This window comes from Phoenix dactylifera, chromosome 3 (genome assembly GCF_009389715.1).
Source record: "Phoenix dactylifera cultivar Barhee BC4 chromosome 3, palm_55x_up_171113_PBpolish2nd_filt_p, whole genome shotgun sequence".
Taxonomy (NCBI): Eukaryota; Viridiplantae; Streptophyta; class Magnoliopsida; order Arecales; family Arecaceae; genus Phoenix; species Phoenix dactylifera.
Window position 1 is genome coordinate 15,727,988 of NC_052394.1, and position 27,529 is coordinate 15,755,516.

The 27,529-nt window shown below is 36.7% G+C and overlaps 1 protein-coding gene across 3 annotated transcripts in view; it reads left to right on the top strand.

The window, feature by feature from the left end:
• The window catches only part of LOC103706318 (proteasome adapter and scaffold protein ECM29), a 66,712-nt gene continuing 39,183 nt past the window's right edge, over positions 1-27,529 (top strand). Inside the window, exons 1-17 of one of the 3 annotated variants that reach the window (XM_039124736.1) lie at positions 1-282; positions 1,054-1,221; positions 1,320-1,409; positions 2,605-2,741; positions 2,826-2,929; positions 3,034-3,115; positions 3,216-3,322; positions 5,658-5,810; positions 7,180-7,244; positions 10,312-10,399; positions 10,542-10,620; positions 10,721-10,829; positions 15,452-15,511; positions 16,021-16,139; positions 21,498-21,879; positions 21,980-22,161; positions 22,271-22,343. In XM_039124736.1, the coding sequence (XP_038980664.1) occupies positions 94-282; positions 1,054-1,221; positions 1,320-1,409; positions 2,605-2,741; positions 2,826-2,929; positions 3,034-3,115; positions 3,216-3,322; positions 5,658-5,810; positions 7,180-7,244; positions 10,312-10,399; positions 10,542-10,620; positions 10,721-10,829; positions 15,452-15,511; positions 16,021-16,139; positions 21,498-21,879; positions 21,980-22,161; positions 22,271-22,343 (2,187 nt within the window). In that variant the 5' untranslated portion in view covers positions 1-93. Of the gene's footprint in view, positions 283-1,053; positions 1,222-1,319; positions 1,410-2,604; positions 2,742-2,825; positions 2,930-3,033; positions 3,116-3,215; positions 3,323-5,657; positions 5,811-7,179; positions 7,245-10,311; positions 10,400-10,541; positions 10,621-10,720; positions 10,830-15,451; positions 15,512-16,020; positions 16,140-21,497; positions 21,880-21,979; positions 22,162-22,270; positions 22,344-27,529 lie in introns of those variants that run through there. The other 2 variants (XM_039124734.1, XM_039124735.1) reach the window with 2 other exon arrangements.

Consider the following 27,529-nt stretch of genomic DNA (forward strand, 5'->3'; position numbering starts at 1 on the left):
CAACTTTCGAGGGCTTCTCATCCAGCGTTCCATCTCGGTCTCTCCCACTATTCTTTTCTTGCAGCGGAAGAAGTGAGAAAGGAGGCGACAGAAATGGCGGAACCTTCTTCCTCCTCTTCGCCCGCGGCCGCGCAATCCGACGCGGAGAGGGAGGAGATGCTCGACCGGATGCTCACCCGCCTCGCCCTCGCCGACGACTCCAAGCTCGAGCCGTTGCTCTCCAAGATCCTCCCTTACTCAATCTCCTCACTCGCCTCTCCCTCCCCTTCCATCCGAAAAATGGTAACCTTCATCTCTTTTTTCGTGCTCTCTTCCCTTTTCTCTGAAATTATATTACTGTTTTTTATTTTATTTTTGTCACTCTTGCAATGTTGGGATGGGCTGTTGTTGAATAATTTCGTTCGATTTGGTCGAAAGTACGTTTTAGGGTTCCAGTTTAGGGAAAGATATTGGTTTCTGTTTTCCGATAGCGGTATGATTCCCATCTGTGCTGCTCTCGTATATCTTTTTAAAAAGTTAGTTCAATTGCTATTAGGTTCAGTTGAGCGCGTCTAGGTATTTGATTTTGAATAATTGGGTGGATTTCTTTATGTATAATTTATTAGAATTTAGGGATTTAAGTTCTTAACTCTCTATGCGTCCAACGCTTTGCTCTGTGCATAGGGCTTCATTGCTTTCTTTACAATCCGTGTCACCTTTGTTGTGTTGGGATTCACCATAGTTCCGTTTCATTTAAATTGTTGGAGGGGTTTGTTTTAGGGTGATGATTCAACAAAATACTGGTTTCTATTTCCTGGTAGCTGGGTAATCGCTAGAGTAATATGAATTGTGTTTATTTGTTTTTTTTTAGGTCACATATTTTTTGGAGATAACCGCTGTTTGGTTTTCTGGAGTATGTCCATGCATTTGATTTTTAATGATTGTTGAAATTCATTCATACTTAATTAATTTAAGGTTTTAAATTCTTAGTTCTCCATCAATTACGGTCTCACTTGTTGTTTATGTTCTCGATATAACTGAGTGCAGTCATGAATTTTCTTTGGTTTCCAATAGGTTTTGGAGATCCTGAGTCATGTCAACAAACGGGTGAAGCACCACCCAGAGATCGGACTGCCTATGTTGGAGTTGTGGAAGATCTATAATGAAGCTGATGCTTCCTCGATGGTTAAAAACTTCTGTATTGTTTATATTGAGATGTCATTTGAGCGTTTGTCTAGTGAGGTCAGTCATTTTCAATTTTATTTTTTTAAAATTATTCTGTGTCTCTATCTCTAATATGAACGTTCCCATTTATGCTTTAAAATGTCCTTCTATTTCAGGAGAAGGCAAATATGGCACCTGATCTTTTAGTTAGTGTTGCAAATCTTCCACTTCAACATCAAGGCATCATCTTGAGGATTGTTTCAAAGGTCAGATTGCAATCCCAATTCCCCCTCCCGTTCTCTTCCTTTTCCTTGATGCAGCAGTGCATTGACTTCACAGCTATTAAACTTCTTTGGTAGAATTGGTGGGCAGAAATCCAGACAAAATGATGGGTTAGATGCTTCCTTGACTAATGTCCAGCATCATCAGAGTAATCCAGCTCGTCACATGGGATTTTTTGGTAGCATCCAAAATTATACATTGTAGACATCCCAGATGTTTCCAGCATCTGCTTCATTGTTGGTCCATGACTTGGAAAATCATGATTTTTAGATTTACCTCTCTCGTATGTAAAAAGATTTTTTTTTTTTGTGATAAAGCATTAAATGTTAAATATTAAATGTGATAAAGCACTGGTACCTGGGTGAATTGACCTGAGCTATCCCAAATAACCAGGTGCCAAATTGGCATCTCTCTGTATCACACAGTAGTCAGTACCACTGCGTTCTTCGGTTAGATGTTGGAGAACATCCTTTTCTTTTGAATTGGCATGGCATGATACTTGTATCATGCCATATATTGGCTGTCGACCAGCAAGGGTACTTGCACTAGTTTTTGAATCATTGGTTTCAGCAGCATTACTGAGTTTAAATAGGAGGTTTATAACTTTGCTAGTATTGGTCATGGTTTGTAGTGTCAGTGTTACGGTGCTAGATTTCAGATGTAAAAGTAGGCTATGGGTCAGTAAGATTGGGTCTTCAAAAGTGCCTGGTGGATTGGTTTGGGTCTAGTTGTCTCAACCTGATACCAGGTTGTCTTAGGTATGGGTAAAGATTGGAAAAGTTTTTATTCTAAGATGACTTGACCAAATCTGACCATTGCCATCCTTGTCCATCGCATCAGGAATAACAAACATACCAGTACTCCTACGCATCAGTGATTGCGAAATGCCAATTACTCTGCTTCCTGGAATCTTGTAGTGTTGGAACTTCTAATTGTTAAAGATCACCATAAGAGAGCTAGTCAAGTGCTATGGGATCATATGAAAGTGATAAAAGTTGAAACCAAGATTACAATAAAAATTCTTGTGGAAGCGTGTGTTAATTAAGATCTGAAGTGAAAATCTATTGAAAATCATAAGAATGTATTATATTTCTGCAATCCAGTTCCTGACCTTATTTTGTTCAATTTTTGAAATTCTCAGTTTGCATCTTATTATGCTTGATACCTTTTTGGTTGCAGGTGACCGGTGAATGCCATTCAAGTCAGGTTGTTGAAAATATTGGTGCGAAGTATAGAGATATCGGCGGTCGTAAAGATGGACAAGTTTTCATAGAGTTTTGCCTTCACACAATTTTGTATCAGCCACCGCCTCCAGGGTACGGCACTGGCATTACAATCTGTAAATTTTAATATCACATTGGTGCAAATTCTTTCAAATATGAATTCTATGTTCTTTCTAGTGTTGGATGCCCGACAGGTCTTTCAGCTGTTCAATCAGATCGTGTTACTGGGAAACTTCCATTGAAAGGTGACATGCTGATGATGAGAAAAGTAAGGCTTTTTTGTGTTTCTCAATCTTTGTGCTTTCAATAATTTGCAACTATCAAGCATTTCACTTTCTGTGCAAGAAATTTACTCATTGTGCTTACATTATAATCTCTTCTACAGCTTGGAATTTGAATATCATAGAAGCTATGCAATTGGGTCCCGAGCATGTCTATCCTATTTATTTAGCTGCCTCCTCAGATAGGTACTTATTTCCGCGATAGTTTGATAAAGAAATGCTACATTATTACTCCTAACAGGCATTTTTAATTGCGTTGTGCTATTTGTTTTTTGTTTTGTTCAAGTCAAGAGCCTGTTGTTAAGAGAGGAGAGGAGCTCTTAAAACGTAAGGCTGCAGGTGTCAATTTAGATGATCCCGATCTCATAAAAAGACTATTTATGCTATTTAATGGTATGTGTTCTGTCATTTATTGACTGCTGCAAATTAATCCACAGCATATTTTGTTTATCCTTGACGCATATTCTAGAACTTGGTCTACTAGAAATGAATATACAAATTTATGATACTTGTTTCATTAAGATAATTGAAATTTAGTTATGAGGATACCAGATTTTTTGCATCTCCTTCCACTTGGATGTGTAAATTGAAGCCTTATGGTCAATCCCCCCAAACCCATGCAACTTGATGATTCCACTTATTTACAAAGATAGTTTTTTAAGACCTAATATGACAGCCTTCACACGAGTTTTGTCTGGATCTGCAGTTGTGTTAGGTGATATACTGGCAAGTTTTTGAGGTCAGGATGGGTAATATTCACTAAAATTACCCTTTTTTTTATTTATTCATTTATTGTTATTTGTTCTTCTGAATGAAGTTCACCAGTCATCGGAAAATAAGCAAGTGTTCCATGTGCAAATCTATAATTACAACAATAGCAAATCCTTTCTAATTTTTAAAAATTTCTTTTGTCAATCATATTGAATCCTTTTGCTATTAATTCAGACAAAGTCTTTTTAGATCTCTCCCTTTTCTGTTCAACTAAAAACTCGACATGCAATAGATTTCACAGGTGGTATATCTTGAGACTAGGTCCTTTGTTCACCAGTTCTCAAGAGACAGTTCTGAGACTGGATAAATATACAGAATTGGTATTTGATTCTGGGGTTTGGAAAGATCAGGATTATTCTCCTTTTTTGTTTTTTTAATCCTTATGTCACTTAAAAATACGAGGTAATTGAACTTTCAAGTGGCAATTCAAGGTTTTAAGTTTGGCTAACACCATCCAATTTTGGCTGAAATGGGTCAGTTTCATCTGAGATTGAATTGAAACTGACCCCCAGTATAAGCTTTTGGAAATTGACCAGGTTTTGGTTGTCTCGGCTCGTTTCAGCCAAAAAACATTTTAAAACTAACCATATATGCTTTTTATAAGCTCTATTTTGGTGTTTACTGTCATATCATTTCTGATAATTCTTTAAATATATAAGCTGCAGTGTTCCTTCTTTCTTGAGTTAAAGAAGGGGATAGATGATAAACATAACTTTTGATCAGCTAAGGACCTTGAAAGGACCCTTATTTATATATATATACTGGAGAAAGGAAAAGACCGTTATTATAGTACTTTAAAGATGAATGCAAACAACTAGATAGAAGATAGTACATGTATAGTAATAACATCTTTTTATATAAAATAAATATGACATTCTATAACTGCATGTAATTATCTGAATTGTTACTTACATTAGCAGAAAGAAATGTCCAAATTCATGTATTTGCAAATGCTACTAATAAAAATGATGAAAAAGCTCGAAATGCACGCAGCACAGGAAAGCTCTTAATTACTACGTACAACAAAATTTCAAACAATTAAAGTTCAAGAAGTAGATGATATATTCTCAGGTACAGAATACTAGTACATTTTTTGAATTTGCCTTATGATGCAATATTAACTTCGACATAAAACATAAAACTATTGTTCAAAACTGCATGAATAAAGATATGGGCACTCTAAATATGATGTTGTAACTTTTCTTGGTTTCTTTTATTTTCCTTAATTTGTTTTTGGACTTTTTTTAAAAGTTATTCCCTTTTTATGACCAAAAGTCTGGAAGTCACAGCAAAACTGTTGAGACTGCTGAAATTACTGACACCAAAACTCCAGAAGCTTGCCAGAGTTGCAACTGATTTCAAACCTTGTGGTGGAATTCTAGAAGATAACAAGGGAAGTAAATAAATTACTAAAAAGTGGGCAAAAGAATAATATATTAGGACGCTGCTAAACCGAGGTGTCATTCATTGGAATTATGTGAATCGTATACCGTGATTTGTGGTTGGATTGTGAACCTGTGGTTTGAGTTGAAATGCATTGCTTTGATATTCAGTCATGAAGCCAAGGTAGCACCTTTCTTTCTCTGACTAGACTGACAGGCATATGAAGGTGAGGCGAACATCTACAAAGTCAGGATGTTTATTTTTGGTTTGGCATATCAATATTTATATAGGTTCACACTTTGTCCACATGTAATCATGTACATTTCTCAGAGAGAATTGAACTGTTGTTTGGATACAGACATAAACATATTTCTTGTGGGTTTCATATTCTTGCTATTTTGCTTTTCACTTGTCTGGATTGAATATTTTGCCTACAAAGTACACCTTAATGTTTCTTTCCTTCAGTTTGGTATCACTTTTACTGTTAAGATGCTTCATGTAGCTGATCTTTGATTATTGTTTGTTTGTTGAGTTTTTATATTATAAATATTTGAATTTATTTCACTACTGGTAGGTACTGTTGGGGTTGAAAATATAGCAGTAGATTCCAGGGTTTCTCCAGCAAATTCTGCATTGCGAGTGCGACTAATGTCTGTTTTCTGCCGATCAATAACTGCAGCTAATGCTTTTCCTTCAACACTTCAATGCATCTTTTCCTGCATCTATGGTAAGCTTTTTCTTTTCTTTTCTTCCTTTTTTGTACCATGGATCTGCTTTTAGTTTTGCATATTATTCATTGAATCATTCTCATTAATGCAAGCTATTGATTTTTGTTCTGTGTTTCATCTAAGTAGCTGCATGGGAATCAATCAGTAGAGCTGGATATTATTTTGCTTTTCATTTATTAATTCTTCAGAAGTGGAAATGCTTCTTCACTCCACTCTTTTTACTGAGTCTTAACCCCTGATTTCTGTACAGTTCTAGTTTTTCTTCATTTTGAGAATGTCCTTAATGGGTTTCATGGAGGTCACAAGCAGTTGGACTCTGTTATGTGAGTGAGCCTCTTATGATCGAATACATCACATGCCCTTACTTGATTGAAAGCTATAAAATCTTTTAGAAGCAACATATCAAGAAACATAAAAAAAGAAAAAGATGAATTGAAACTAAGAACTCATTGCTATAATGATCTATGTTTATTCATATAGCAGTAAAACACCATTAATGAAGTTTTTGGGTTCTTCTAACATTTGAAATCAAATTGCCTATAACAAAATTTGGATGTTATGATAAAATTTGAAAACTGATGTTGCTTGGCACATGTCAGGATGCTTTAGACCAATGCTTCAAGTCTTGGTACTATGCCCTATACGGGTACCTTTTCAGTATGGCTTGGTATGGTATGGCAGCTTCTTGTATGGCCACATGGTACACTGTTGCGGCTGGCAGAACACCTTTACTGTGTATCATTATGTAGCATCTGGAGCCGATGTTGGGTTTGTATAGTATGTCCTGATTTTGCTTTAGACGGAATAATGGCAAGATTTGAGAAGCAATTTGCTTTTCTTGTTGTAAGCTCTTTAGGTGCTGACTGGTACTGTTCTTTTCTTTTTCCCCACTTGGAGATACCCTCACTAGCAATGTAATGTTGTATTATGCTTTTTTTCATTCTCTTTATTTTTGCTGTTCTCATGTTTCTTTTTTGCCTTACCATTCACCTGGATGAATGGAGAAACTTTACAGGAAAAATCTGCTTTAAATTTTAAAATGGGATTGGAATGTGAGAAAGGACTGTTAAATATAGAAAATGAAATTGAAGAAATGAAGAATTATTGTTGACAACTTTCTGAGCGCGGACAGATCATTATGTTTGAGAATTGACTTCTCAATTCTCACATTCGACAACGATAAATGTATCATGTACCTTGGCTTGAACATGATTCTCGCATTGCTATATTTTCGATATCATAGTCTTTGATTTTTTTTTTTTGGTTATAACTTGATTTTATCATAACAGTTGTCTTTTCATTGCTGATTATTTTTGAGGTTAATTTCCTAAGTTCTATTTGGTTCCTTTGAACTTCTTAATATGATAGGAAGTGGGACCACTTCAAGATTAAAGCAGTTGGGGATGGAATTCACTGTTTGGGTGTTTAAACATGTAAGGATTTGGTTTCCATGTATATATTTATTTTTATTTTATCTTTCTTTGCCTGTCAGTTTATTGTTTTTTGCTCTTTATTGGAGAGCATGTATTGATGCCTTATCGAAGGCAGCAGATGTGGTTATTAGCTACGAGTTAACAACATGTGGCAACTCTCTTTCTCTCTCTTCATCTATCTATCCATCTGTCATAAGTGTATGTGTTTTTATCTGAATAATGAATGCAGATCTGTGGTCAATACTGCAATTGCATGGTTAATTGGCTTGATAGTGGTATGTTAATCATGCCATTGGAAATGTAGAAGACTGCTTTAGGTATTACTATTTTCTTGTTGCATTCATAATTTAACTTTTCTGGACTTGTGAAGTGGCAACTTGCTAAACAGAAATTTAATTTTCGTGTCCTCGTATTTTACCTATTCAATTCAAGGTAGCCAAGGATTATAGTGCGTATATTTATTGTGCAATATCTATGGCAATACCATGCTGGTATCCTATATGGAAAAGTAGGAGTTTGTATTCTTTACCATTAGTGTCAACCTATATTGCTACATTTTAATCTGTGCTACTGCATCTCTGTTTAGTATATGTCCATACATACTGATTAGTAACAATATGTACTCGCACCCTACTTGTTTTACACCATGCCCAACCATCTAGAATTCTTACGCTCTTTTTCTTTTTTCTTGGATAGGAATTCTGGGTCGATCTATAAGTTAATGGCCCATTTCTTGAGCTGCAAGTTGACATATTTAGTTAAGATTTAGATCTCCTATGGGATCTGCAATGCAGTCAAAGATGGATTTTATCGATCTGCTGGTTGAGCTGCAAGTTAACTTATTTAGTAATATTTATATCTTTATGGGCTCTGTCGAATGGCAGTCTGTTTAGGATATTTTATGAGTCCAATTTGAGGGGACTCTGGACTGCTTTTGGACTCTGGACTGATTTTAGAGTTTCAAATGGACTCAATAAGGAAATTTTGCAGGGTCCACATGGCACAGAGGGACTGGTGTCATAGGTGGGAGGGAGGTGGTTGTTGAGTTGCTAGCCTAGCATTTTTTGGCCCAGCCAACTTTTCATGTGCACATAACTGGCACCCCAATGCATTTTCCTATAATTAGGAGAGCAAGTTGACAGGTCCAGTCTTTTATTAGTTCCTTCTGAAGTGTTCTAGTATATGCATAACTTGTGAGAGATCAATCCTCTTAAAAGGGGGAATAGGCAAGCTGTTTTCGGTAATGCGATGAGATATTATATAAGAAAGTTTAAGGGCTGCAGGTCTCTCTTTTCCCTTGTCTATGTATTTTCTTGTGGTATTCCTCTGTTCTTCTCTAAACTTTCTGAAAGTTTGTTCTTCATCTTCTTTCTACCTTCCCTTCTATCTATATTTATTTCCACCTTCTGCTGTGACAGGATTCTGCAGTATCAAGCAGAGTATTTGTGTTTTAGCATTTCTGAAACTAGATGAACAAAGCTGCTGCAACTTTCTTTACTCCAACAGTTCAGCAATCAAAATGGCAGCTATTTAAGATTTTAGTTGGGAAAGGATCGTAAATTTGTCAAAAAAATAAAGAAATCAACCTTTCATCAATGCTTGTAGCCACCTCCAATCTTTGGCTACATCATGACCCCAAGTGTCTTGGTGCTACAGTCTCCTGGAGTTTAAGATCCTTACTGATTCATTAACTTTATTAATATGACAACCCATATTTACATAAAAATATAATTTAATTGAACTTGAGGAGGAAAATTTCAAAGGTCAAGGATTTAAAACTCGATAGCAGTTAAAATATATGAAATCCAAACTAGTGGAAACAGAAATGCTTATGATGTTCAAATCAAAGTTGATGTTTAGTAGACAGCATGATAGTGGTTTAATCATTGTTGTTTTTCTGGGTCCATATTTTAGTCCAAAGAGATAGAGGAGGGCTTATCTTTCAGAATCAGAGCATAATGGATTAAGTGAAAGTATTTTTAATGGAATTGTGCAGTTTATGCGTGCCATCAAGATGCAATGTAAGATGTCAATAGGCGCATAGCGTAGGGTTTAGAATGTTGAGCAATAAAAATGGTCTAAACATAATACGAACATGGAGAGTATAATTATTTTGAGGTGGAGCAGTAAATCTAGGAAATGTAAAGAGAAATGAGTTAAGTTGTCTGCATCCCATCGAGGACCAAGTGGAGGTGAATCGGCTAAATGGTATCTTCGCATGCATGACAATAAGATGGAAAGTCCAACTCCCAACAGTCTATGGGATCTGCCTAGATTATCTATATGGCTCAAGCCAACGTACAGGCCATTGCTTTAACCAAACTCGTTCTGTTTGAACCTGAGTACTACTTGATGATACATATTGATTTTAGAGATATGGCTGATTGTCGGCAGACAAGTTGTCCAATTTGGTGTTTGATGGCAATCAACATACCAATGCACTGCCAATCAAATAGAAACATTCCAATAAGTTTGAATTGTTTGCTTGTACATTTGCAAACAATTTCTGTCAAACTAATCTTACATTCAGTATCTGCATAATGTACAAAAAGTGCAGCACACTTATGATTTTAAAACTGAGCTGCTTTACATCATATAACAAAGTTTTCCTTTTTTTAATAAAGTTGCCTTATAGCATTGGAGCCTTTAGGGCTTTTATTTTTTCTTCTACCAATTTACCCTGTTCAAGGTCTATTTGACCACATCCATCAATTTCATGGGAGCATTTTGTCTCCATCAACAGCTGCAAGCTTTGGTTCTCTTGTCTGGTTTCTTGTCACGTAAGCTAGGTCCCTGCCGTATCATGACCAGTTCAGACTGTAGTAATTGATGAGCAGTGTAGCTGAACATAGTCATTTGGACCTTACCTGCTTGAATTCCTTTATTAACCAAGAGCTTATAAGGAATACTACATGGTATTTTTTTTGTTGTCGTTATGCTGAATTGACTGACAATTTTCTACCATGCAATATCCCTTTAATTTTTTGCTATAGTGATTATTATATCAATCTCCTTTGCAAGAAAAAGTTTTGGAACTGGAGAGATTTTCTTGTAATTCTTCATGCAGGCAGTTATGGATCAGTTGAAGCTTATGGGTCCTGTCATCTTGAGTGGGATTTTACGATCACTTGATGGTTCCTCAATCACGGAATCAGGTCAAGAATTTTTTATTTACTCTTATTTTTGCTTCTTGTCCCTGACACTTTTGTTGAAAGTCAGCTGCATGTCCGCTATATTATCTGCAAAAGACTCTAGGAAGTATTGTTCTTAATGCTTTTTTTTTTAAACTAATTTTAGAGGCTGCTGCTAGAGATGTCAAAATATTTGCTTATCAAGCAATTGGCTTGCTTGCATCTCGCATGCCTCATCTTTTCAGGCAAGTTTGCCTTTTAATTGTACTTTTATGCTTAGGTTACATAAGTTGCTACTGCAACCCAAAAATGATCTTACATCTTATCATTGTCCCTTTTTACCAGAGACAAAATTGACATGGCTGTTCGACTTTTCACTGCTTTGAAATTGGAGGATCAGTCGCTTCGTCTTACTATTCAAGAAGCAGTTACTTCCCTTGCAGTAGCCTACAAGGTACTTTAGTACTTCTTTAAGAGTTTGTCTTGTTTCATTCTTGTGGGTTCTGTTGCTGATATCATGCAATATAACTGTAGTTTTGTTACTTGTATTTTTTGTATTACTTGAAGTCTATGTTCTATGGGGGTTGTCTTTTCTTTTCTTTTTTTGTTTATGAAAGATGGAACCATACTTGTGATTGTTATTTTATATTGTCTTTGGCTTTGTGGTAGCTAACAAGTATAAAAGAAAGGTTCACATGTTAAATATGGTCATTCAAAGATTGTTACTTTGCCATTTGGGATCATAATGCCACCCACGAGTTGTAGTCTAGAGACTTTCATTGATAGCCAAATATAGTGCTAACAAATATTTGCTAATTACCATACAATCACTTATTTACAAACCTTTTGTGGGCCTCATAGTTTTCATTTTCCATGTCACGGATAACCCTTTTCGGTTATAGGGTCACCTTGTATTCTTGAACTGATAACCATTTTTCGTCTAACCTAGCCTCCTCTATCCCTTGGGACCAAGGGGTAGTACAGGAAGCCGAACTCCCCCTTCGCAACACCTACTTTTTTTCCTTCTTGAGAAGGGTGTCCTTGAAGCAAGAGGATTAAACATCTTATTCCTTGAGTTGACAAGATCAAAGTATTAGGTTTCCAGCCTAGCAGTTTATGGATAAGAGACGAGATTTGTCCATCCCCATGTATCTGATTCCTTCACCTATTAGGAAACCTGTAAGGCCAACTCCATTTTTAATTCCATTAATTACATGTCTATCAAAAAATTGGTTATGGTTTCAATAAAGATTTTTTTTTTCTGGAGTACCAAAAGCGAGCATGACGTTGTTATGAACATAAAGGCCCAATGTATGGAACTCGAGAAACAGGCTGGCCCAACTTAGATGAGATTTGATAGCTTCTTTATGGTCTAACGACGAATGATGAGAATCGATCCTGCGGATCGTAGATTCACAATCCATTGCCTTGATGCACTTCGTTACATCTGCCCTACTTTTTTTCCATTCATTATTGTATTTATTCTGACCTCCATAATTCGAAATAAAACTTCCTTTCAGCTCAGAATCAAAACATTCTATCCAGGGCAATCTTTCATTCAAAAAACACATTCCTTTCTTTTTTTTTTGATTCCAAGAAAAAAGAAACATGCCAAAAGAACTCGGCCTCCTCTATCCTCAACTTCTTCGAGAGCTTCTTGCAAGTCGGGCATATCAGCTGGAAGGACCACAACCTCCATTTTGTTTTCATTGACTTGTGTCTCTTGGGCCTCTCCAAATGGCCATTGAAGCTTCTAAGGTGTATGTGGGAATGTGGAGGGATTTCTTCAGACTCATTGGAGAAGTCTCCCAATGCGATCATCCTGAGGCTAGGCTAGATAGGCAATTCCATCTCTTCTGCTTCTGGAGTATCCTACTTTTATGTGATTTGTAGGGTTCAACAAGCAATTGAGTTTTCATGATCAAGGGTGTAGTACTGCTTATACTAGTGGTCCTTACATCTTCTATGTATTTCAACATTGATAGACTTATCTAAATGAATAGTTTGCTACTCCATATGACTAATTTTGCGATCTATGTGGGTACATTAATGACAGCATAATATGTTAAATATACAGGTTTGTTATAAGGTGATATTGAATATAAAACCAGTTAATAATAGTAATACAAATAACCACCTCAATCGGCTGAAGGAGTCATTTCTCTCATATAATAGAATCCAGTTGCTTTAGTAAGGTCTGGACCAAGGTCCGCCGTAGCGGCACCGGTTGGCGTACCAGTACGGCAGTCGTATCGGCCGGTTTTCCAATGAAAAGCTTCCGGTACTGGATCCCATGCTGATCCGGTACCGGTCCGTACCAGCCGGTATGGGCCGGTACGACATACCTTGGTCTGGACAAAGTAAAAAAGAATTTCATCAAAATTGTTCACTCCTAGAAATTATACTATGCTCATAAAGTGCTTATCTATGTTCTATGTTTGCTTGGCTTTTCTTTGGTGCCTTGTTCTATATAGGATACGGCATTGTCACAATTATTAAGGACAAATTGAGAGAAGCATGGCTTAGATGGTTCGGACATGTACAACATACGTTGAGGGATGCACGTAAGAATGAATGATTTGATACATGTAAAAGAAAGGGGTGTAGAGGTAACCTAAAATCACATGCGAGAAAGTAGAAAGGAAGGACTTGATATCTCAACATCTTACAAATTGTATGGTCCTAAATTGAGTAGAATGGAGACATAGGATTCATGTGATGGACTCCAACTAGTTTGGGACAAAGGCTTAGTTAAGTAGTAGTTGTTCTTATGCCAGCCATGGGCCAACATAATTAACATACAGCATCTTGCACTGTTATTCTTTTACTTCCAACTACTTACATGGAAGTGCATAACGTTGCTCATAGCTATGTCATTAAATTTCTCTTCTTCTTCTTCTTCTTAGTGAGTTACATTGTTCTCTAGGGATATAAGGGGCTGTTTGGTTGCTTGCAATTCAATTACAGGTTGCAATTCAAAATGCCTGCAATTGGAATTGCAGTTGTAGAAAGGGTCCTTGTTTAGTTGTCTGTGAGTGAAATTGCAAATGCAATTGCAGTTATTTGGTTGGATGTTTGATATGAATAGAGATATGGTTACCCTATAATTGAGCTGGTAAGGTTACCCCCCTGAATCAGTGAACTTTTCACCTTTTTATTATATATTATGTATATTATATTATTTAAATTATAATAGAAAAATAATAATACTATTAAATTATCATTGCATTAGTATAAGAATATCTACTAAAATAATTGTGAATATAAAATATTTAATATTATAATAACTAGACATGTTATTTGTCATAATCATTAAAATAACTACTAGTTATTATATGTTATTTGTTATATGCAGTTATGATTATTATTATAATGTGAGATATAAGTTATAATATTATAATTATAGTATAATACTATAGTATTAATATTATAATAGTCTTATAATAATTTTATGTTGATAATATTATAATATTCCAGTAATTATAGTGATATCATAATATTATTGTAATATCCTAATAATATTTAGTATAATATATTTCACTACTATTATAAAATATAAATTATTATAAGAATATTATGTTACAGTAATAAGAATAATACTATAAATCTTATAACAGCATTATAATATTTTAGCAGTTGTTAGAATCATGATATTATTGTAATATTGTAATAGTAATAATACTGAATATAATATTGTTCTACTACTATTATAACAATAATGTAATATTATTCTAGTAATATATTATAACAATATCATATTATTATAGCGTAATAATATTATTATAATATAATAATAGTAGAGCATTATTATTAGTAGAATGATAATATAATATAGTATAATAATATTATACTATGGTACTAATATATTATGATATTACAATTTAATAGTAATATTAACTAAATATTATTATAACAATATTATATTACTATTAACATTACAATAATATAACACTAATAATATAATATGATAATAATATATAATACTATAGTATTATTATAATATTGCTGTTTATAATAAGGGAATGGTTGGAGTAGTGAGGGAATGCTTTTCAACGGCTTTCTCAATTACAAGATTCTATGCAGTTGGATATGTTGGCTGCTGTTCCAGTTGCAAATTTTGGAGCTTTTTTGCAGTTGAACTGCATACGAACACTTTTTTTGGGCATATGCAATTCAATTGCAGCCTATTGCAATTGCAGGCAACTAAATAGCCCCTAAATGCTTAATATTATCTCACCAACTTGTTTGACTCATCTTGATAGAAAAGTTTATGGAGGTCCTCACCAAACTTTCCCATTTCATTCACATCTCCTGCTAAAAGAATTTTTTCATACCAGTCCCTACTTCTATATTTGCAATTAATCCCTATCTTTTCAATATTTGTAATTTGATCCCCGAAATCTTGCAACCTATTGCTAACACATCCCTTAGGTTAAGTTAATTAGATGAGAATGGAGTATTCTACTTTTATTCTCCTAGCAGTGTTAACTTCACGTCTTTCTAGACATTTTTCCCTTAGACCTCATACTGAACGGACCTCTTAACCCATGCCCCTCCATTGTTGGTCTCCTAGTGGCAAAGTCCTGAGCATGAAGAGAGTGAAGTGAATGACAAAAGGCCAAATCATGAGTCTTACTGTTAAGAAAAGAGCATTTTTGTCCTTTTGGCAACCCTGGTTAACTTTAACCAGGTTATAGTCGATGAAAACTAGTTGAAGGATCGATTTGTACAAATAAAGAACTTTGTAAGGATTTTTGTCTTAATAAGAAAAAGACAGACTAATATGCAAATATGAAAGGTTATAGAGAGTAACCTGCAGAATACCCTATTTATCCTTTTATTTCTGGCAGCACCATTCTGCTACATGATATTAGATGGGATTTAAGTCAAACTACATGTTTGTCTTTAGTTTTGTACATTTTTCATATTGTAATTTACTGATCAGAGTAGTCAGGATTACTTTGCCTATGTATAATTTCATCATTATGTTATCATTCTTGATTACTATTAAGATATCCTCTTTTTAAGGAAATTTTCTTGGAAATATTTTATAAATCTTTCTTACTTGTACATTAGGGTGCTCCGGCAGCTGTCTTGAAGGATTTAGAGGCACTTCTGCTGGAAAATTCTCAAGTGGTAAGGTTATTCCTGGTTTAGTTTGTGCATGGATTCCTCATGTCATCATTCTTGCAAAACATTTTTTGAAGATATTCTGATATATGGTGGAGGGAAATTTTAATATTGGATTACAGCTATCTGCTAGTTGGTTTTCTTGATGTTGGAAACTTTAATAGCAGACATTCTGATATTCAGTAGATGGAAATTTTAAGTATTCATTAACATCATCTAGTTTGGAGGTTTCTTTAAATTCAACAATCACCGCAAGCTGTAGTAGGAAAGTGAATGGAATTTGGAAATGGTCCACATATGTATAAAGCCTTATCATGAGAAGTGCTTGTAGCGCATAAGACAGATGATGATCCATTTCTGGTCACTGTCTGAAGAAAATTGGACAGCACCAGGTGAACTTGTATGGGCAGTTTGCTGCTAGAACTTCTCTTAGTATTGTCTTTTGTAACTACTTGATGGCTAACACAATGATAGGCTATTTAATCTTTTCTAACCTTTCGTTCTATTTGTTAAAGGAACAAAGCGAGGTGCGATTTTGTGCTGTGAGGTGGGCAACATCTTTATTTTATTTGCAGCATTGCCCCAGCCGGTACATTTGCATGCTTGGTGCTGCAGATTCAAAGCTGGATATAAGGTCACTTGTGAATTTTTTATAACCACTAATTAGCTTGCCTTTTGTGCATTTGATTGATATCTGGATTTTTGTTCTTATTACTGTCTTTTAATATCTGGACTTTGTCTTTATTAGTCTTTTTTGATAATCGTTTTTGTGGGTTTCAGTTCTATTCTCTTTGAAATCCTCTTCATCGTAGGCTGTCTTTGTTTGGTGGGAGAGTACTCTTCTGTCACTGTGGTCATGTAATATTTGCTTAAAATGCTATTTCCTTGGTGAAAGTGCTTGCTTCCAAAGACTGGTATTCACATAATTAACAACTCAAGCCATTTCATTGACATCTCTTATCTGAAAATGTCTCATCCCTTCTTCTCTAACAGCGCTGTTGTAGTATATGATATCTATTGGGATTGAAATCAAACTACATATTTGCTTTTAATTTTATACATTTAATAGGGTAATTAACCTACCAGCTTGTTGTTGTTTAAGAAGAATAACAATCGGGGATGTTGTTATAAGTTTTAGTATGTGTGTAAGCTGTTATTCTCGAGGAGTCAAGTAATCATTTTCGCTGTGGTTCTCTTCATAAATGCTCTAAACAACTTTCAGACTGCAATTCAAAGCACTTTATATGGTTTTATTTTTGGCTCTGTGAGCATCCAAGAGTGGCCTCGCTGGTTGCTTATTGGATTGAATTCATCTAAAGTTGTCATTGGAAGAATTCAGCTCATTGTAAGTTTTCTAAGACATGCCAGACATGTGGCTTAAGTGTGGGGTATCTTTTCTTTTCTCTCTGCCTTCTGTCAGTGTGGGGGAATGGAAGCTTGTACTGTTCATATATCCATGTGCTAAGAACATTTGGCTCCAAATGCTTCCTAGTCAAAAACCATGAAAGACCTCTCAAATGAAAATCAGCATCATTGGTCATTATATATGACATTTAAAATACTTGGATACTATTTTTTTTTTATTTTTGAGGTCTCTTGCCTGTGCATCAAGCCAGCAAAAAAATGCACGATAAAATATAGCTAGTGACAAAAACATAACACAAATGTTATAACTTGTAATTCCAAACTGTTGATCTTGATCTGAATATTTTAAAACTTATGCATATCAAACTTAAGCTAATTTGGGTACACGGGCAAAAGACCTTAGAAATGCATGATTTTCTTTTCATTTGATGCGTTGGTAAAACACCTCAATGCATGATTTTTAATTTCTAGCCAATTCAAATGTCAGATCATGACCAACGGTGCTGATTTTCATTTTTGAGAGGATTTCACTGTTTTTGACAGGGAAGCATTTAGAGCTAAATGATCTTAGAAGCATCTTGGCCTAACTCCCTATATATATTATTTTTATCATCGATTAGTGTGCCTTTGGACACCTGCAGTTTGGAAATGCATGTAGTTGGGGTTACATGTGGTTGTAGTTGCTGCAGTTGAGACTGCATGCCCAAGATTTGGTTCAATGGGTTTGAAATTGTAGTAAAATAAAATCTGATGTTTGTTTGCCTGTAAATTAGAATTGTAACCATGGTATGCTGTACCGGTCAGTACCGATCCGTACCAGACGTACCGTACCCATACCGATGGGTACCGGTATCGGTACGCCAATGTCGGTACGCCTGGCGTACCGCATACCGTACCGTACCATACCGACACTCGGTACGCCTATAATAGTGCGGCACCGGTACGGAGTTCGGTACCGGTACGGCGAACCTCGATTATAACTATATTTGGTTGTACTATAAAAACAGCATTAGTTATGCCAGCACTAACCACAGTCATTGTTGTGACAAACCTATCATAAAGATGCCTTGAAAGCCTTTTCTAGTTGTAGTAGTTTGCCTTCTGGCAAATTTGGCCATAAGACAAAACTATCAAAGGGCCGCCAGGTGCAATTTTGCTTACATGATTTTGATCAGCTTATAGCAATCCGAACATTGAGTCCTGAAACTGGGGTTCGCTAACACCAAGTTGTATGTGTCCAAACACACCCTTAGTTGCAATCTAGGGTCAGATGCTATATGATAACCAGTTTGTTTAGTGATGCCCCGGTAAAAATGCAAATTGCAGCTAGATTCAACTCTCTTTCCCCTCTTTACTACTTCATGTTTATGCATTTATATTTAAATTAATATATTATATGTTTATCAGTTTTAACTTTTGGCATGGTGACCCACCCTCGGTTGACCTCAAAGTTTGACAATGTGGGATCCATGTACCCTGCGTGAACCAATCAGAGTCCAATTGTTACTGCTACTGGATGTTTAGACATGATCCTGTCTTTTGCAATTCGGTATCAACCATCATAAAATGCTGAAGCAACAATTTGGATATGATTTACCAATTGGACATTCAGTATGTAATTTAATTCTATATACCCACGGTGTTTGAAATAATTTTTATAAGTTTCATAATAGTGACCCAAACTATAAGGGTGATGCTTGTTGGTTATGCTTATGGTTCTGGCCTAATGGGTATGTCTTGCCTACTTGATTAGCTGTAATTTGTCCTATTTAATTTCTACAAATGAATATTTTATAAGTTTCGGTTAGTCAGGGATTATGTTGAACACAAACTGATACGTCAATTTTAAGTTATCTTTCTCGTCCATCTTACCCATCTTTCTTTTTCTTTCATGCCCCTTCTCTTTGCTTCTTCACCTTTCTATTTTCCTTCCTTTTCTCCCTTTTCTAGTTTCTTTTGTTCTTCTTAGAACATTATGCACCTATCTTGTTTGCCTCATCACCACCTAGGTATTTGAGTAACCCTCCCTGATCAACTGTTGGCTGACTTGGGAACCTTGAGCATTAGCTGCTGCTAAAATGTCAGCTGTTAATTAACTAGAAAAGTATGTTGCTAATTTAGATTTTGTCATTTATTTGCTAATCAATTCAATTTTGGTGGGTAAAAATTCCTCTGCCTCCAAATGAAATTAATGTGTCAATTGGTCAAAACCATGGACTGATGGAAGGTCACTTGTTTTAATGTTTAAACCATGATGAGAAGTTTGAGAAGCCAAACTTTTGGTACAGTTGGTTGCTAAAAACTGACAACTGGATTCTGTTATGCTGTCCTTATATCCTATATTTCCCTTATGCAAGCATGCGTGCAAATGACATGTTATTGTAGACTTCTTATTAGTTATCATGGCTATGCTGTTGTTGGAGATGGATGATTTTGTCCCCTTCTAGTCCATTGAGTGAAGTGCTGGGGGAAGCGGTAATGGCGATCTTCTGAAGGAGAGAGGGGACTTGTTGGTTTCTTGAAGAGTGATTTTGGTTGGCCTGAGTGTTGTTGTCTATTCTTCTGGTTCTACCTGAAGGCCAGGACTGCGATGCTTGTTAGAATAAGTTGTTGACTTCTTTAGCTTGCACGTTTTATCTATCTTGGTAAAAAGGCTTCGTTACACTCTCAGTCCAGCTGGTGGACCGTACTTCATGGATCTGTAAATTTAATGTTTCTTCATGCACAAGCTATGTTCTCTCTTGCTTTATGATCGCCCAGATTCTTTAATCTTTGCTTGGAACAATTAACTTGCAATGCGGATATTGTTTCTATTACTGTATACTTCATCTCACTCGTTGACCTATCGGTGGACTTTATCACTCTTCTTCTTCTTTTGCTTCTTCTCTTTCCTCTGCAATATGGTGGTAATGTGCCACCACCAAGATTTGAACCCTGGATCTCTCCTACAGGAAAGGTCTTACAAGCTCTTAGGAGACGAGTGTCAACTAACTGAACTAGCAGCTGTCAGCATCACTCTCTATTTTTGCAATAAACAATTAAAGTTACATAGACAAGGCTGAAATAGACAGTAATATGAGCAATGCCATTAGGTGATGGCTAAACAAGGACACAAACCGATGGAAATTGGCAGGTACCTTAGGAAAGGGCTAATCTAAAGAGATGGTTGTAACTTTTTTAATTTAATAGGTGACAAAACAGTTGATAGAGAAAGGAAAATTAAGGAATGAAACTTGCTTATACATAGTCACTTTGTGACATTTGTTCTTGTTTTGAAGGCCTAATATTCCTGTATTTCTTTTGAGGCTTCTATTTGTGGCATTTCTACCATTATGTCTATTTGACTGAACAACAATATTTTGAATTTTTGTTGCTTGTAAGTATTATTTAGCAAAAAAGGGGTGCTTATGATAATAGAATTTCTTGCCTTCCATTATGCTTTTTGCCGTTCACTGCAAAATCTAGCAGTAGTTTATACCTGGAGGGCTTCTATTGGTTTTTCTTTTATTAGTAAATAAGCTAAAATTACATTTTATATCTTAGGCTTTATGTGGTCTAGCAACAAATCGTGTCATCTAAAATTTTGGTTTTAGGGTTTAGTCATAAGGCATAGCAAATTATTTTAGGCTTATTGGAAAATATGGTCTTTATTAAGGCCCATAAACTTGCCAGGCCCTTGTAGGAATTTAAACCTCACATATAGTTAGAAGTACACTTGGAGTCCTATCATGAGTGGGGCCATGGTACGCTGTACCATACTGAACCGGGTAGTACGGAACGTACTGTATTGTATCAATTCGGTACCAGTACACAATACGGATAGTGTACTGATACTCGGTATACCGAATTGCCCCGTACCATACTGTACTAATGTTAGTGTTAGCTGGCACTTGTATAGGGTTCGGTACCGAAACGGCATATCTTAGGTTGGTTTCATACATAGAAATCTATTTATACTTGGTTCAAGCCCCCCCCCTCTCTCTCTCGTCACAACTACAAAACCCTAAAGATACTCCCCATCAAGCCCGTGGTTGGAGAGTGGAGAAGGGCTTGGCCGTTTCTTGTGTAAGAATTGGAAATCATCAAGATTAATTAGCACCAGCAGGTATGTCTTAATCCCATTTTTTGTCCTATGCATCATCATGATAGATCCTGATAATACAGTTGCAACTTACATGATGTTCTAGTCTTTAATAATTGTAAGATGTTACAAAAAGGAAGCCTAAGGGACTTTTTGTGCAAAATCTGGTTTTGTTCCAACAACAATGTTGAAATCCCTTGGGTTACATTTCATCAATATTATCAAGAATTGACCAATGCTTTCAGTCTTCCTTCATATACTATTTCTTTGTTTGCATACATATATACATACATACGTGCACATGGACATCATGCATATGCACGTGCATGCATGCTACACCAAAGAAAAACCCACCTATCCTCTTACATACCCATACATGCAGACAGACATGCATTTGAATCTCACAGCGAGTCAGTTATGTTGTTATCCTTTGGTCTTAAACTGGATTATCCTTAGAGTTTGATGTTCCAGACCTTCTCTTTTTCATGCCAACTAGTTCAATATAAGTGATATATTTGTTCTCTTTTATTGTTTTCTACTTTTCAGGGAAATGGCTCTTGAAGGTCTTTATCTTATGAAAGATCAAGGACAGACATTTGGAACTGGTGCTGATCTCAAATATCCTGAGCTGAAGAAGATGCTAGACTATATCTGTAGCCAGCAACCAAAATTGTTAGATTCTACTGAACTAAGGGAAGAAAAACTTGTTTTTCCATCAAACACATATGTTGCCATGATTAAGTTCCTAATGAAGTGCTTTGAGGCAGATATTAGCATATACAATTCTGATATTGGTGCAGATATATCTTGTTCTCCGGTAGGAACAATGTGCCTGCTATTAGAACATGCTATGGCATTTGAAGGATCTGCTGAGTTGCATGCCACTGCATCGAAGGCATTAGTGGAAATTGGTTCTCATTTGCCTCAGGTTATCTTTTTTTTTTTTGGCTTTTCTGCTGAGATTTTGAGTTTTTCGTTTGCTCTTCTTTCAGCTGTACTTGCTTTTTAACACCTCTTTTCTCCTCCAGTTCATAGCATCACGATACGCGGATCGTATTGCTTGGTTGAAACCTTTACTAGGTCATATTGACTCTGACACTCGTGAATCTGCATCACGCTTGCTGGGAATGGCATGTTCTGCTATTTCTACTTCTGCAGCATCTGCTCTTATATCTGAGCTTGCTTCCTCTGTTACTGGTACTCACTTAAGGTTGGTGTGATAATTTCATGCATGTTTGCCAACCCCTGTATAGCTTTCAGTTTCCTTTAGTTGAATAGAGTTGGTCCTTTCTTAGTTGCTTTGTATGAATTTCTTCCAGATTTGAGAATCATCATGGGGCATTATGTGCCATAGGATATGTGACAGCAGAATGCATGAAAGAACCACCTAGTGTGAGTTTTCTTGCCCCTACAAAATAGTGTTCTTAATTTGATTTTACTAGCTTTTACATAACACATACATTTTGTATTTCTGGCAATTTATGTTCCAGTGTTCAACTTTGTTGGAAAGGTTGATATCCTGCATATTTTTCTTCCATCTGCAGAAGCATAAATGTTACGTGAATTTTTTTCTGTAAATTGCTTCTGCATTATTTTTTCCCTCTCTTGATTCAAACTCTTCTCTTTGTGTGGATGTGCATGTATTTGTGTGCATGCGCATGTGTATGTAACTAATTAATACTTTATGTTGAAACAAATGAACCGTGACAGGAGTTGATGATAGGTGCTTACTTTTTTCTACAGTTGCTAAATGAGAAATATCATATGCTGAAAGAAAAAGGTTGTACATGGTTTACCTATTTCAAGGTGATAACAGATTCTCAAAATGATACAACGATTTTACGTTTGTTTGCATGTAAAAACAAAAACCATCTCCTTGATTTTCTGGCCCCTGGTGCTTGAAATTTTCTTCATTTTGTCATATAATGAATATATTTTGTCAATGAGATAAAAGAGTTCATCTTTCACTTTTAATCACCTTTTGGCTTTAATGCTTTTCATGTGCTACTGTCCTCTGTATATGTCTTGAACACTACATCACGACACTTTTGTTTCATCTTGCTTGCGCTCCACTCATTCCTTCCTGTTGGAGTATGCAAGCAGCAGTGTTGCTACTTGCCTTCTTTTACTGTCCTATTACTTGAACTATATTCCTTTGACAAGTACTAGCAAAATTACCCACCCAACACTCTCACAACCTTCTAATTTGATGCACAGACCTTGCAATTCATGCATCTTTTGCTGTCATCAACATTGGTTGATAATGGGACTCTCTGGCAGGTACAAGTAGATTTTCCATGGGAGAGCATCCTTTTTCGATCAACTTCTCCAAGCACATGAGATAACATTATATTCAAAATCTATAACAAAGTTCTGTTGAATCTCACAAGTTCGGTGTTTTGTTATGTATTGTTCCTTAACAGCAGTGCTGAATGCAAGGTCCACAATAAGTGGTATGTCAATAGTCACAAGTACAACAGATTATGTATTGCTATGACAGCCCTTAAAGCATAGGTGAAAAGAGTATGCAAGGAGTTGTGCATGAGATATTTTAAATGGGCTGGGCTGGCCTTAGGCCAGGCCCAGGCCCAAGCATGGTCCCGGCCCGAGGTTTAAATCTCAGCCCGAGGCTAGCATGGCAGAAACTAGATTGCAGATATCGAGCCTGAATTGACAGAATTATGGCGCTCCCCCTTCCTCCCTCTCTCCCTCTCTCTCTGTCTCTCTCTAGACAAGCTAGGCTCACATTGGAACTTGTCCATTTTTTTTTACTGAAATACTAAGCCCAGGCCTTGTCCAAGTTCATGCAAGTTTATAGGGCTCAGAAGTCAACTCTTTGGCCCAAGTACCTAAAACATGAGATTGGGGCTGGATGATTTTTAGTTGGGTCTTTTGGTTGGCTGGCCCCTTGACAACCCTATGCATGAGCATCCTGCAAGTGTAGCCATGTGAGAGAATCATCTAGGACTTGTCCGTTAACAATACTTCCATCACCTACTTAAACTTCTTTCATACCATATTGAATTGATAAGCAGACAATTCATGCTTGCGTAATGTCTTCTTAAATTGTGTGGTGTTTTACCCTCACCTGTGCACTTGTATTGCACCTTAAGTTCTAGTCTGAGTGCCACTAGGAGGGATTTTTCATGTGATGCCTTTTCTAGACAAACAAGTTTGCGATGACCTGTTTGGATGCAAGAATATCTTGTTAGACTGATAAGATCTTGGTGGTTCTTCAATTATGAAAATAGGATGGAAGTTGGGTAAATTGAAGAGATTAGGCAGCTGGGATGACAAGTAATCCCTATTTTCGAGGATAAGTGTTTCCTTCTCCAAAACGATTTATCAAATCTTAGAAATATAGGGATTATATATATGGCAGCCACCTCAATCTCTTTGAAGCTCCTTGTTTTGGTCACATGTTTACAACCGAAGAATTCCGGAAAGATCTTATTGGTCTGACTAGATCTTCTGGTGTCCAAACAAGCCCTAAGGTTGTTGCCTATACAAGGAAAAATATTTTTACTTTCTAACTTATAGTTTAAATAAATGGCATTATTATCTATACAAAGGGAAAAAAATTTATATTTATTTAATTTAAGCTCGCCGTCTCGGTACTGGACCCAACATGCTGGTACAATGTTGGGACGCTCAGTACGACGGTTAGTTTGGCGGACCGAGACTCGATATGCCATTCATACTAAGTTTTGGTTTGGTATTGGTTGTTAGCATCCCACATATGCCATGAAAATTCGAAATAATTTTCAGATTGCAGCGGAAAAATATATGCGGGATCCGTTCATCGCATGAACGTGTTTTAAAACCTTTTGTTTGTAGATAGATTAGAATTAAATTATTTTAAACCATTTTAAAATCATTAAGAAGATCAGATCTTCACCTTGTGCGGGTAGATGGTCTCCGCAAATCTGATTTACGTGGTATTTGATCAAGGCTCAGTGGAAGCCGCACACGCGTCCGGCCTCTACAGGTATCCACACGAAGTACTGACTCGATCGAAGCCTTTGGATCTCACCAGGGTGCTAGCTCCCTTGCAGAGATGGCTATGGATGGCTGAAGTCCTCTCCTTTGAATCAACCTTTGATTGGCTTGAGAGGAAGAAGAAGAAGGATGGATTTAGGAAGAAGAAAACAAGACCCGCAGCCTTTCTCTTTTTCTTCCTTTTTGGAACCAAGATGAAGAAGGAAGAGGGCGTCCCAAGCTTTTCTTTTTCTTCTCTTGATTGTGGCTCAAAGGAGGAAGATGGAGGAGGGTGCTCACGGCTGGAATGAGGAGAAAAACATTCATTTTGGCCGAAATTCCATGCTCCCTTTTTAATTGCAAAGGGATAAAGATGAGCTCCTATTTTTTAGGAGCTCATCCTTATCTCTATTTCATGCCACCTAGGAGGGGCATGCGCCCCTCCTTTTTCTCCCACGCATGGCTCAAAGGGAGGGGCATATTCCCCTCCCTCTTATCCATTTAAATCTGCCACTTAATCAAATTAATGGGTGATTTAATTTGGGTCTAGTGCATGAGTCCAATCCTAGTCAAAATAGGACTTGTATGGACCTATTTCAATTTCCTCCCAATCCCAATCTAATTAGGACTTATTTGAACCATGACTCTATTGAACTCTTCAATCCTAATCCAATTAGGAGTCATGAAATTAATTAGATTAAATTTAAAATTAATTAGGACTTAAGAAAATCCTAATCTAATCAGGACTTGTTCAAATTTCAGCCCTAAGACAATTAGGACATTAGAAATCCTATTCCAAGTAGGACTCTAATTTAATTTGAAATCCTAATCCAATTAGGACTCCATGATTCCCACTCCAAGTAGGACTCATGATCAAGTCCAATTAATTAAATCCAATTAATTAAATTAAATTACAATCCGATTGCAATTATTCCTTCTTCTAGCCACTAACTCTTAGCGGGTTTTCATTTATCAATCTAATTGATTATTTGTGATTCCTAATCACATTCAACCATTGGATCGGTCAATACCTCTAATGTGTGTGACCCCATAGGTTCCATTCTGACTGGTAGTGAGATATATTATGATCTCTATCACAATATCATTGAAAACTCCTTTCAATGGGTTGAAATAATTCCAACTCAACTCACCAGGGATTATCGACCATCGAGATGATCCCTGTGAGTCTCACCATCCACCAGTGACACCTAGCAGTATGTAGTGGCCACCCAGCAGAATAGAATGATGAACCTCTAGGTGCAGCAATCGTATGATACAGTCCTTCTATCGTGGATCCCTACAGATCGGAGGTCATAGAAAACTCGTCAAACCCCGTCGTCTGTCATATTTCTAGATTTATTTGACTTGAGTTCGATAGTGAAAAACTCTTTCTCCCCTTTATATTTCTGCCCTGGCCAAGGTCTTAGAACTCAGTCTAACAAATCACATAGGATCACTCCTCTTCTATCAAGGTCGATAGATTCCATGTAAGTGCATACCCTACTCCTACGGTGAACTTACTGCAGCCAATCTACACTACAAGGACCCATATGGCTAGAGACCATGTATACGTGTAGTCAAACTACAATAACCTCACTGTGAGTAGCCGAAGCACCGCAGGTCAAAGGACCAGTCACACTACTGCAACATCAAGTAAGTCACTGACGAGTGGATAGACATCCAAGTGACTTCTTGTCTTGGTCACGCTCAGTACCCTTGTTCTCTAACAAGCACCTGCACTCTCACTTCAGTGTCCCTACACTGTGGACTCGAGTCTCGTCCATCCATAAGGAAAGCGATCTGTGCACTGATCGGATCGATCACCGTCCTCGTGATGATCCATTGATCAGGAGCATTTAGAAATTAATCACCAATGATACATGGCTCAAATTCTCAACTCTTGAGAATATGTATCATCATCTTATTAATTTCTTGGACGATTCATAGATACATAAACAATATGAATGAAAAGATGCCCATTTATTATTCAATAATAATAATAAAGTCAAGTACAAATTTATGTCCCAGAAAAAATAATGTGTCTGCCAGATTGGCTTCTAGGGCATACATCTAACAATCTCCCACTTGCACTAAAGCCAATCAGCCATATATCTAAGTCCTATCTTCTCAAGGTGGGCTTCAGTCTTCTGCTGATTTAACTGCTTAGTGAGCGGGTCCGCCACGTTGTCCGCGGAGTCTACTCTCTGCACCTCGACATATTTCTTCTCGAGGTATTCGCGTATGAGGTGAAAGCGCCGCTCTATGTGCTTGGACTTCTGATGAGACCTTGGCTCCTTAGCAAGAGCTATGGCGCCATTATTATCGCAGTAGAGTGTGATGGCATCTGATGGCATTACATCTAACTCTGCAATGAATTTCTTGAACCAGAAGGCTTCCTTTGCAGCTTCAGAGGCAGCGATATACTCAGCTTCCATGGTAGAATCAGCAATGATCGGTTGTTTGGAACTCTTCCAATTTACCGTACCACCATTGCACAAGAACACATATCCAGATGTAGACTTTCTATCATCAATATCAGTCATAAAGTCTGAATCTGTGTATCCTTCTACCTTTAGCTCCGATGCTCCTCCAAAGACCAA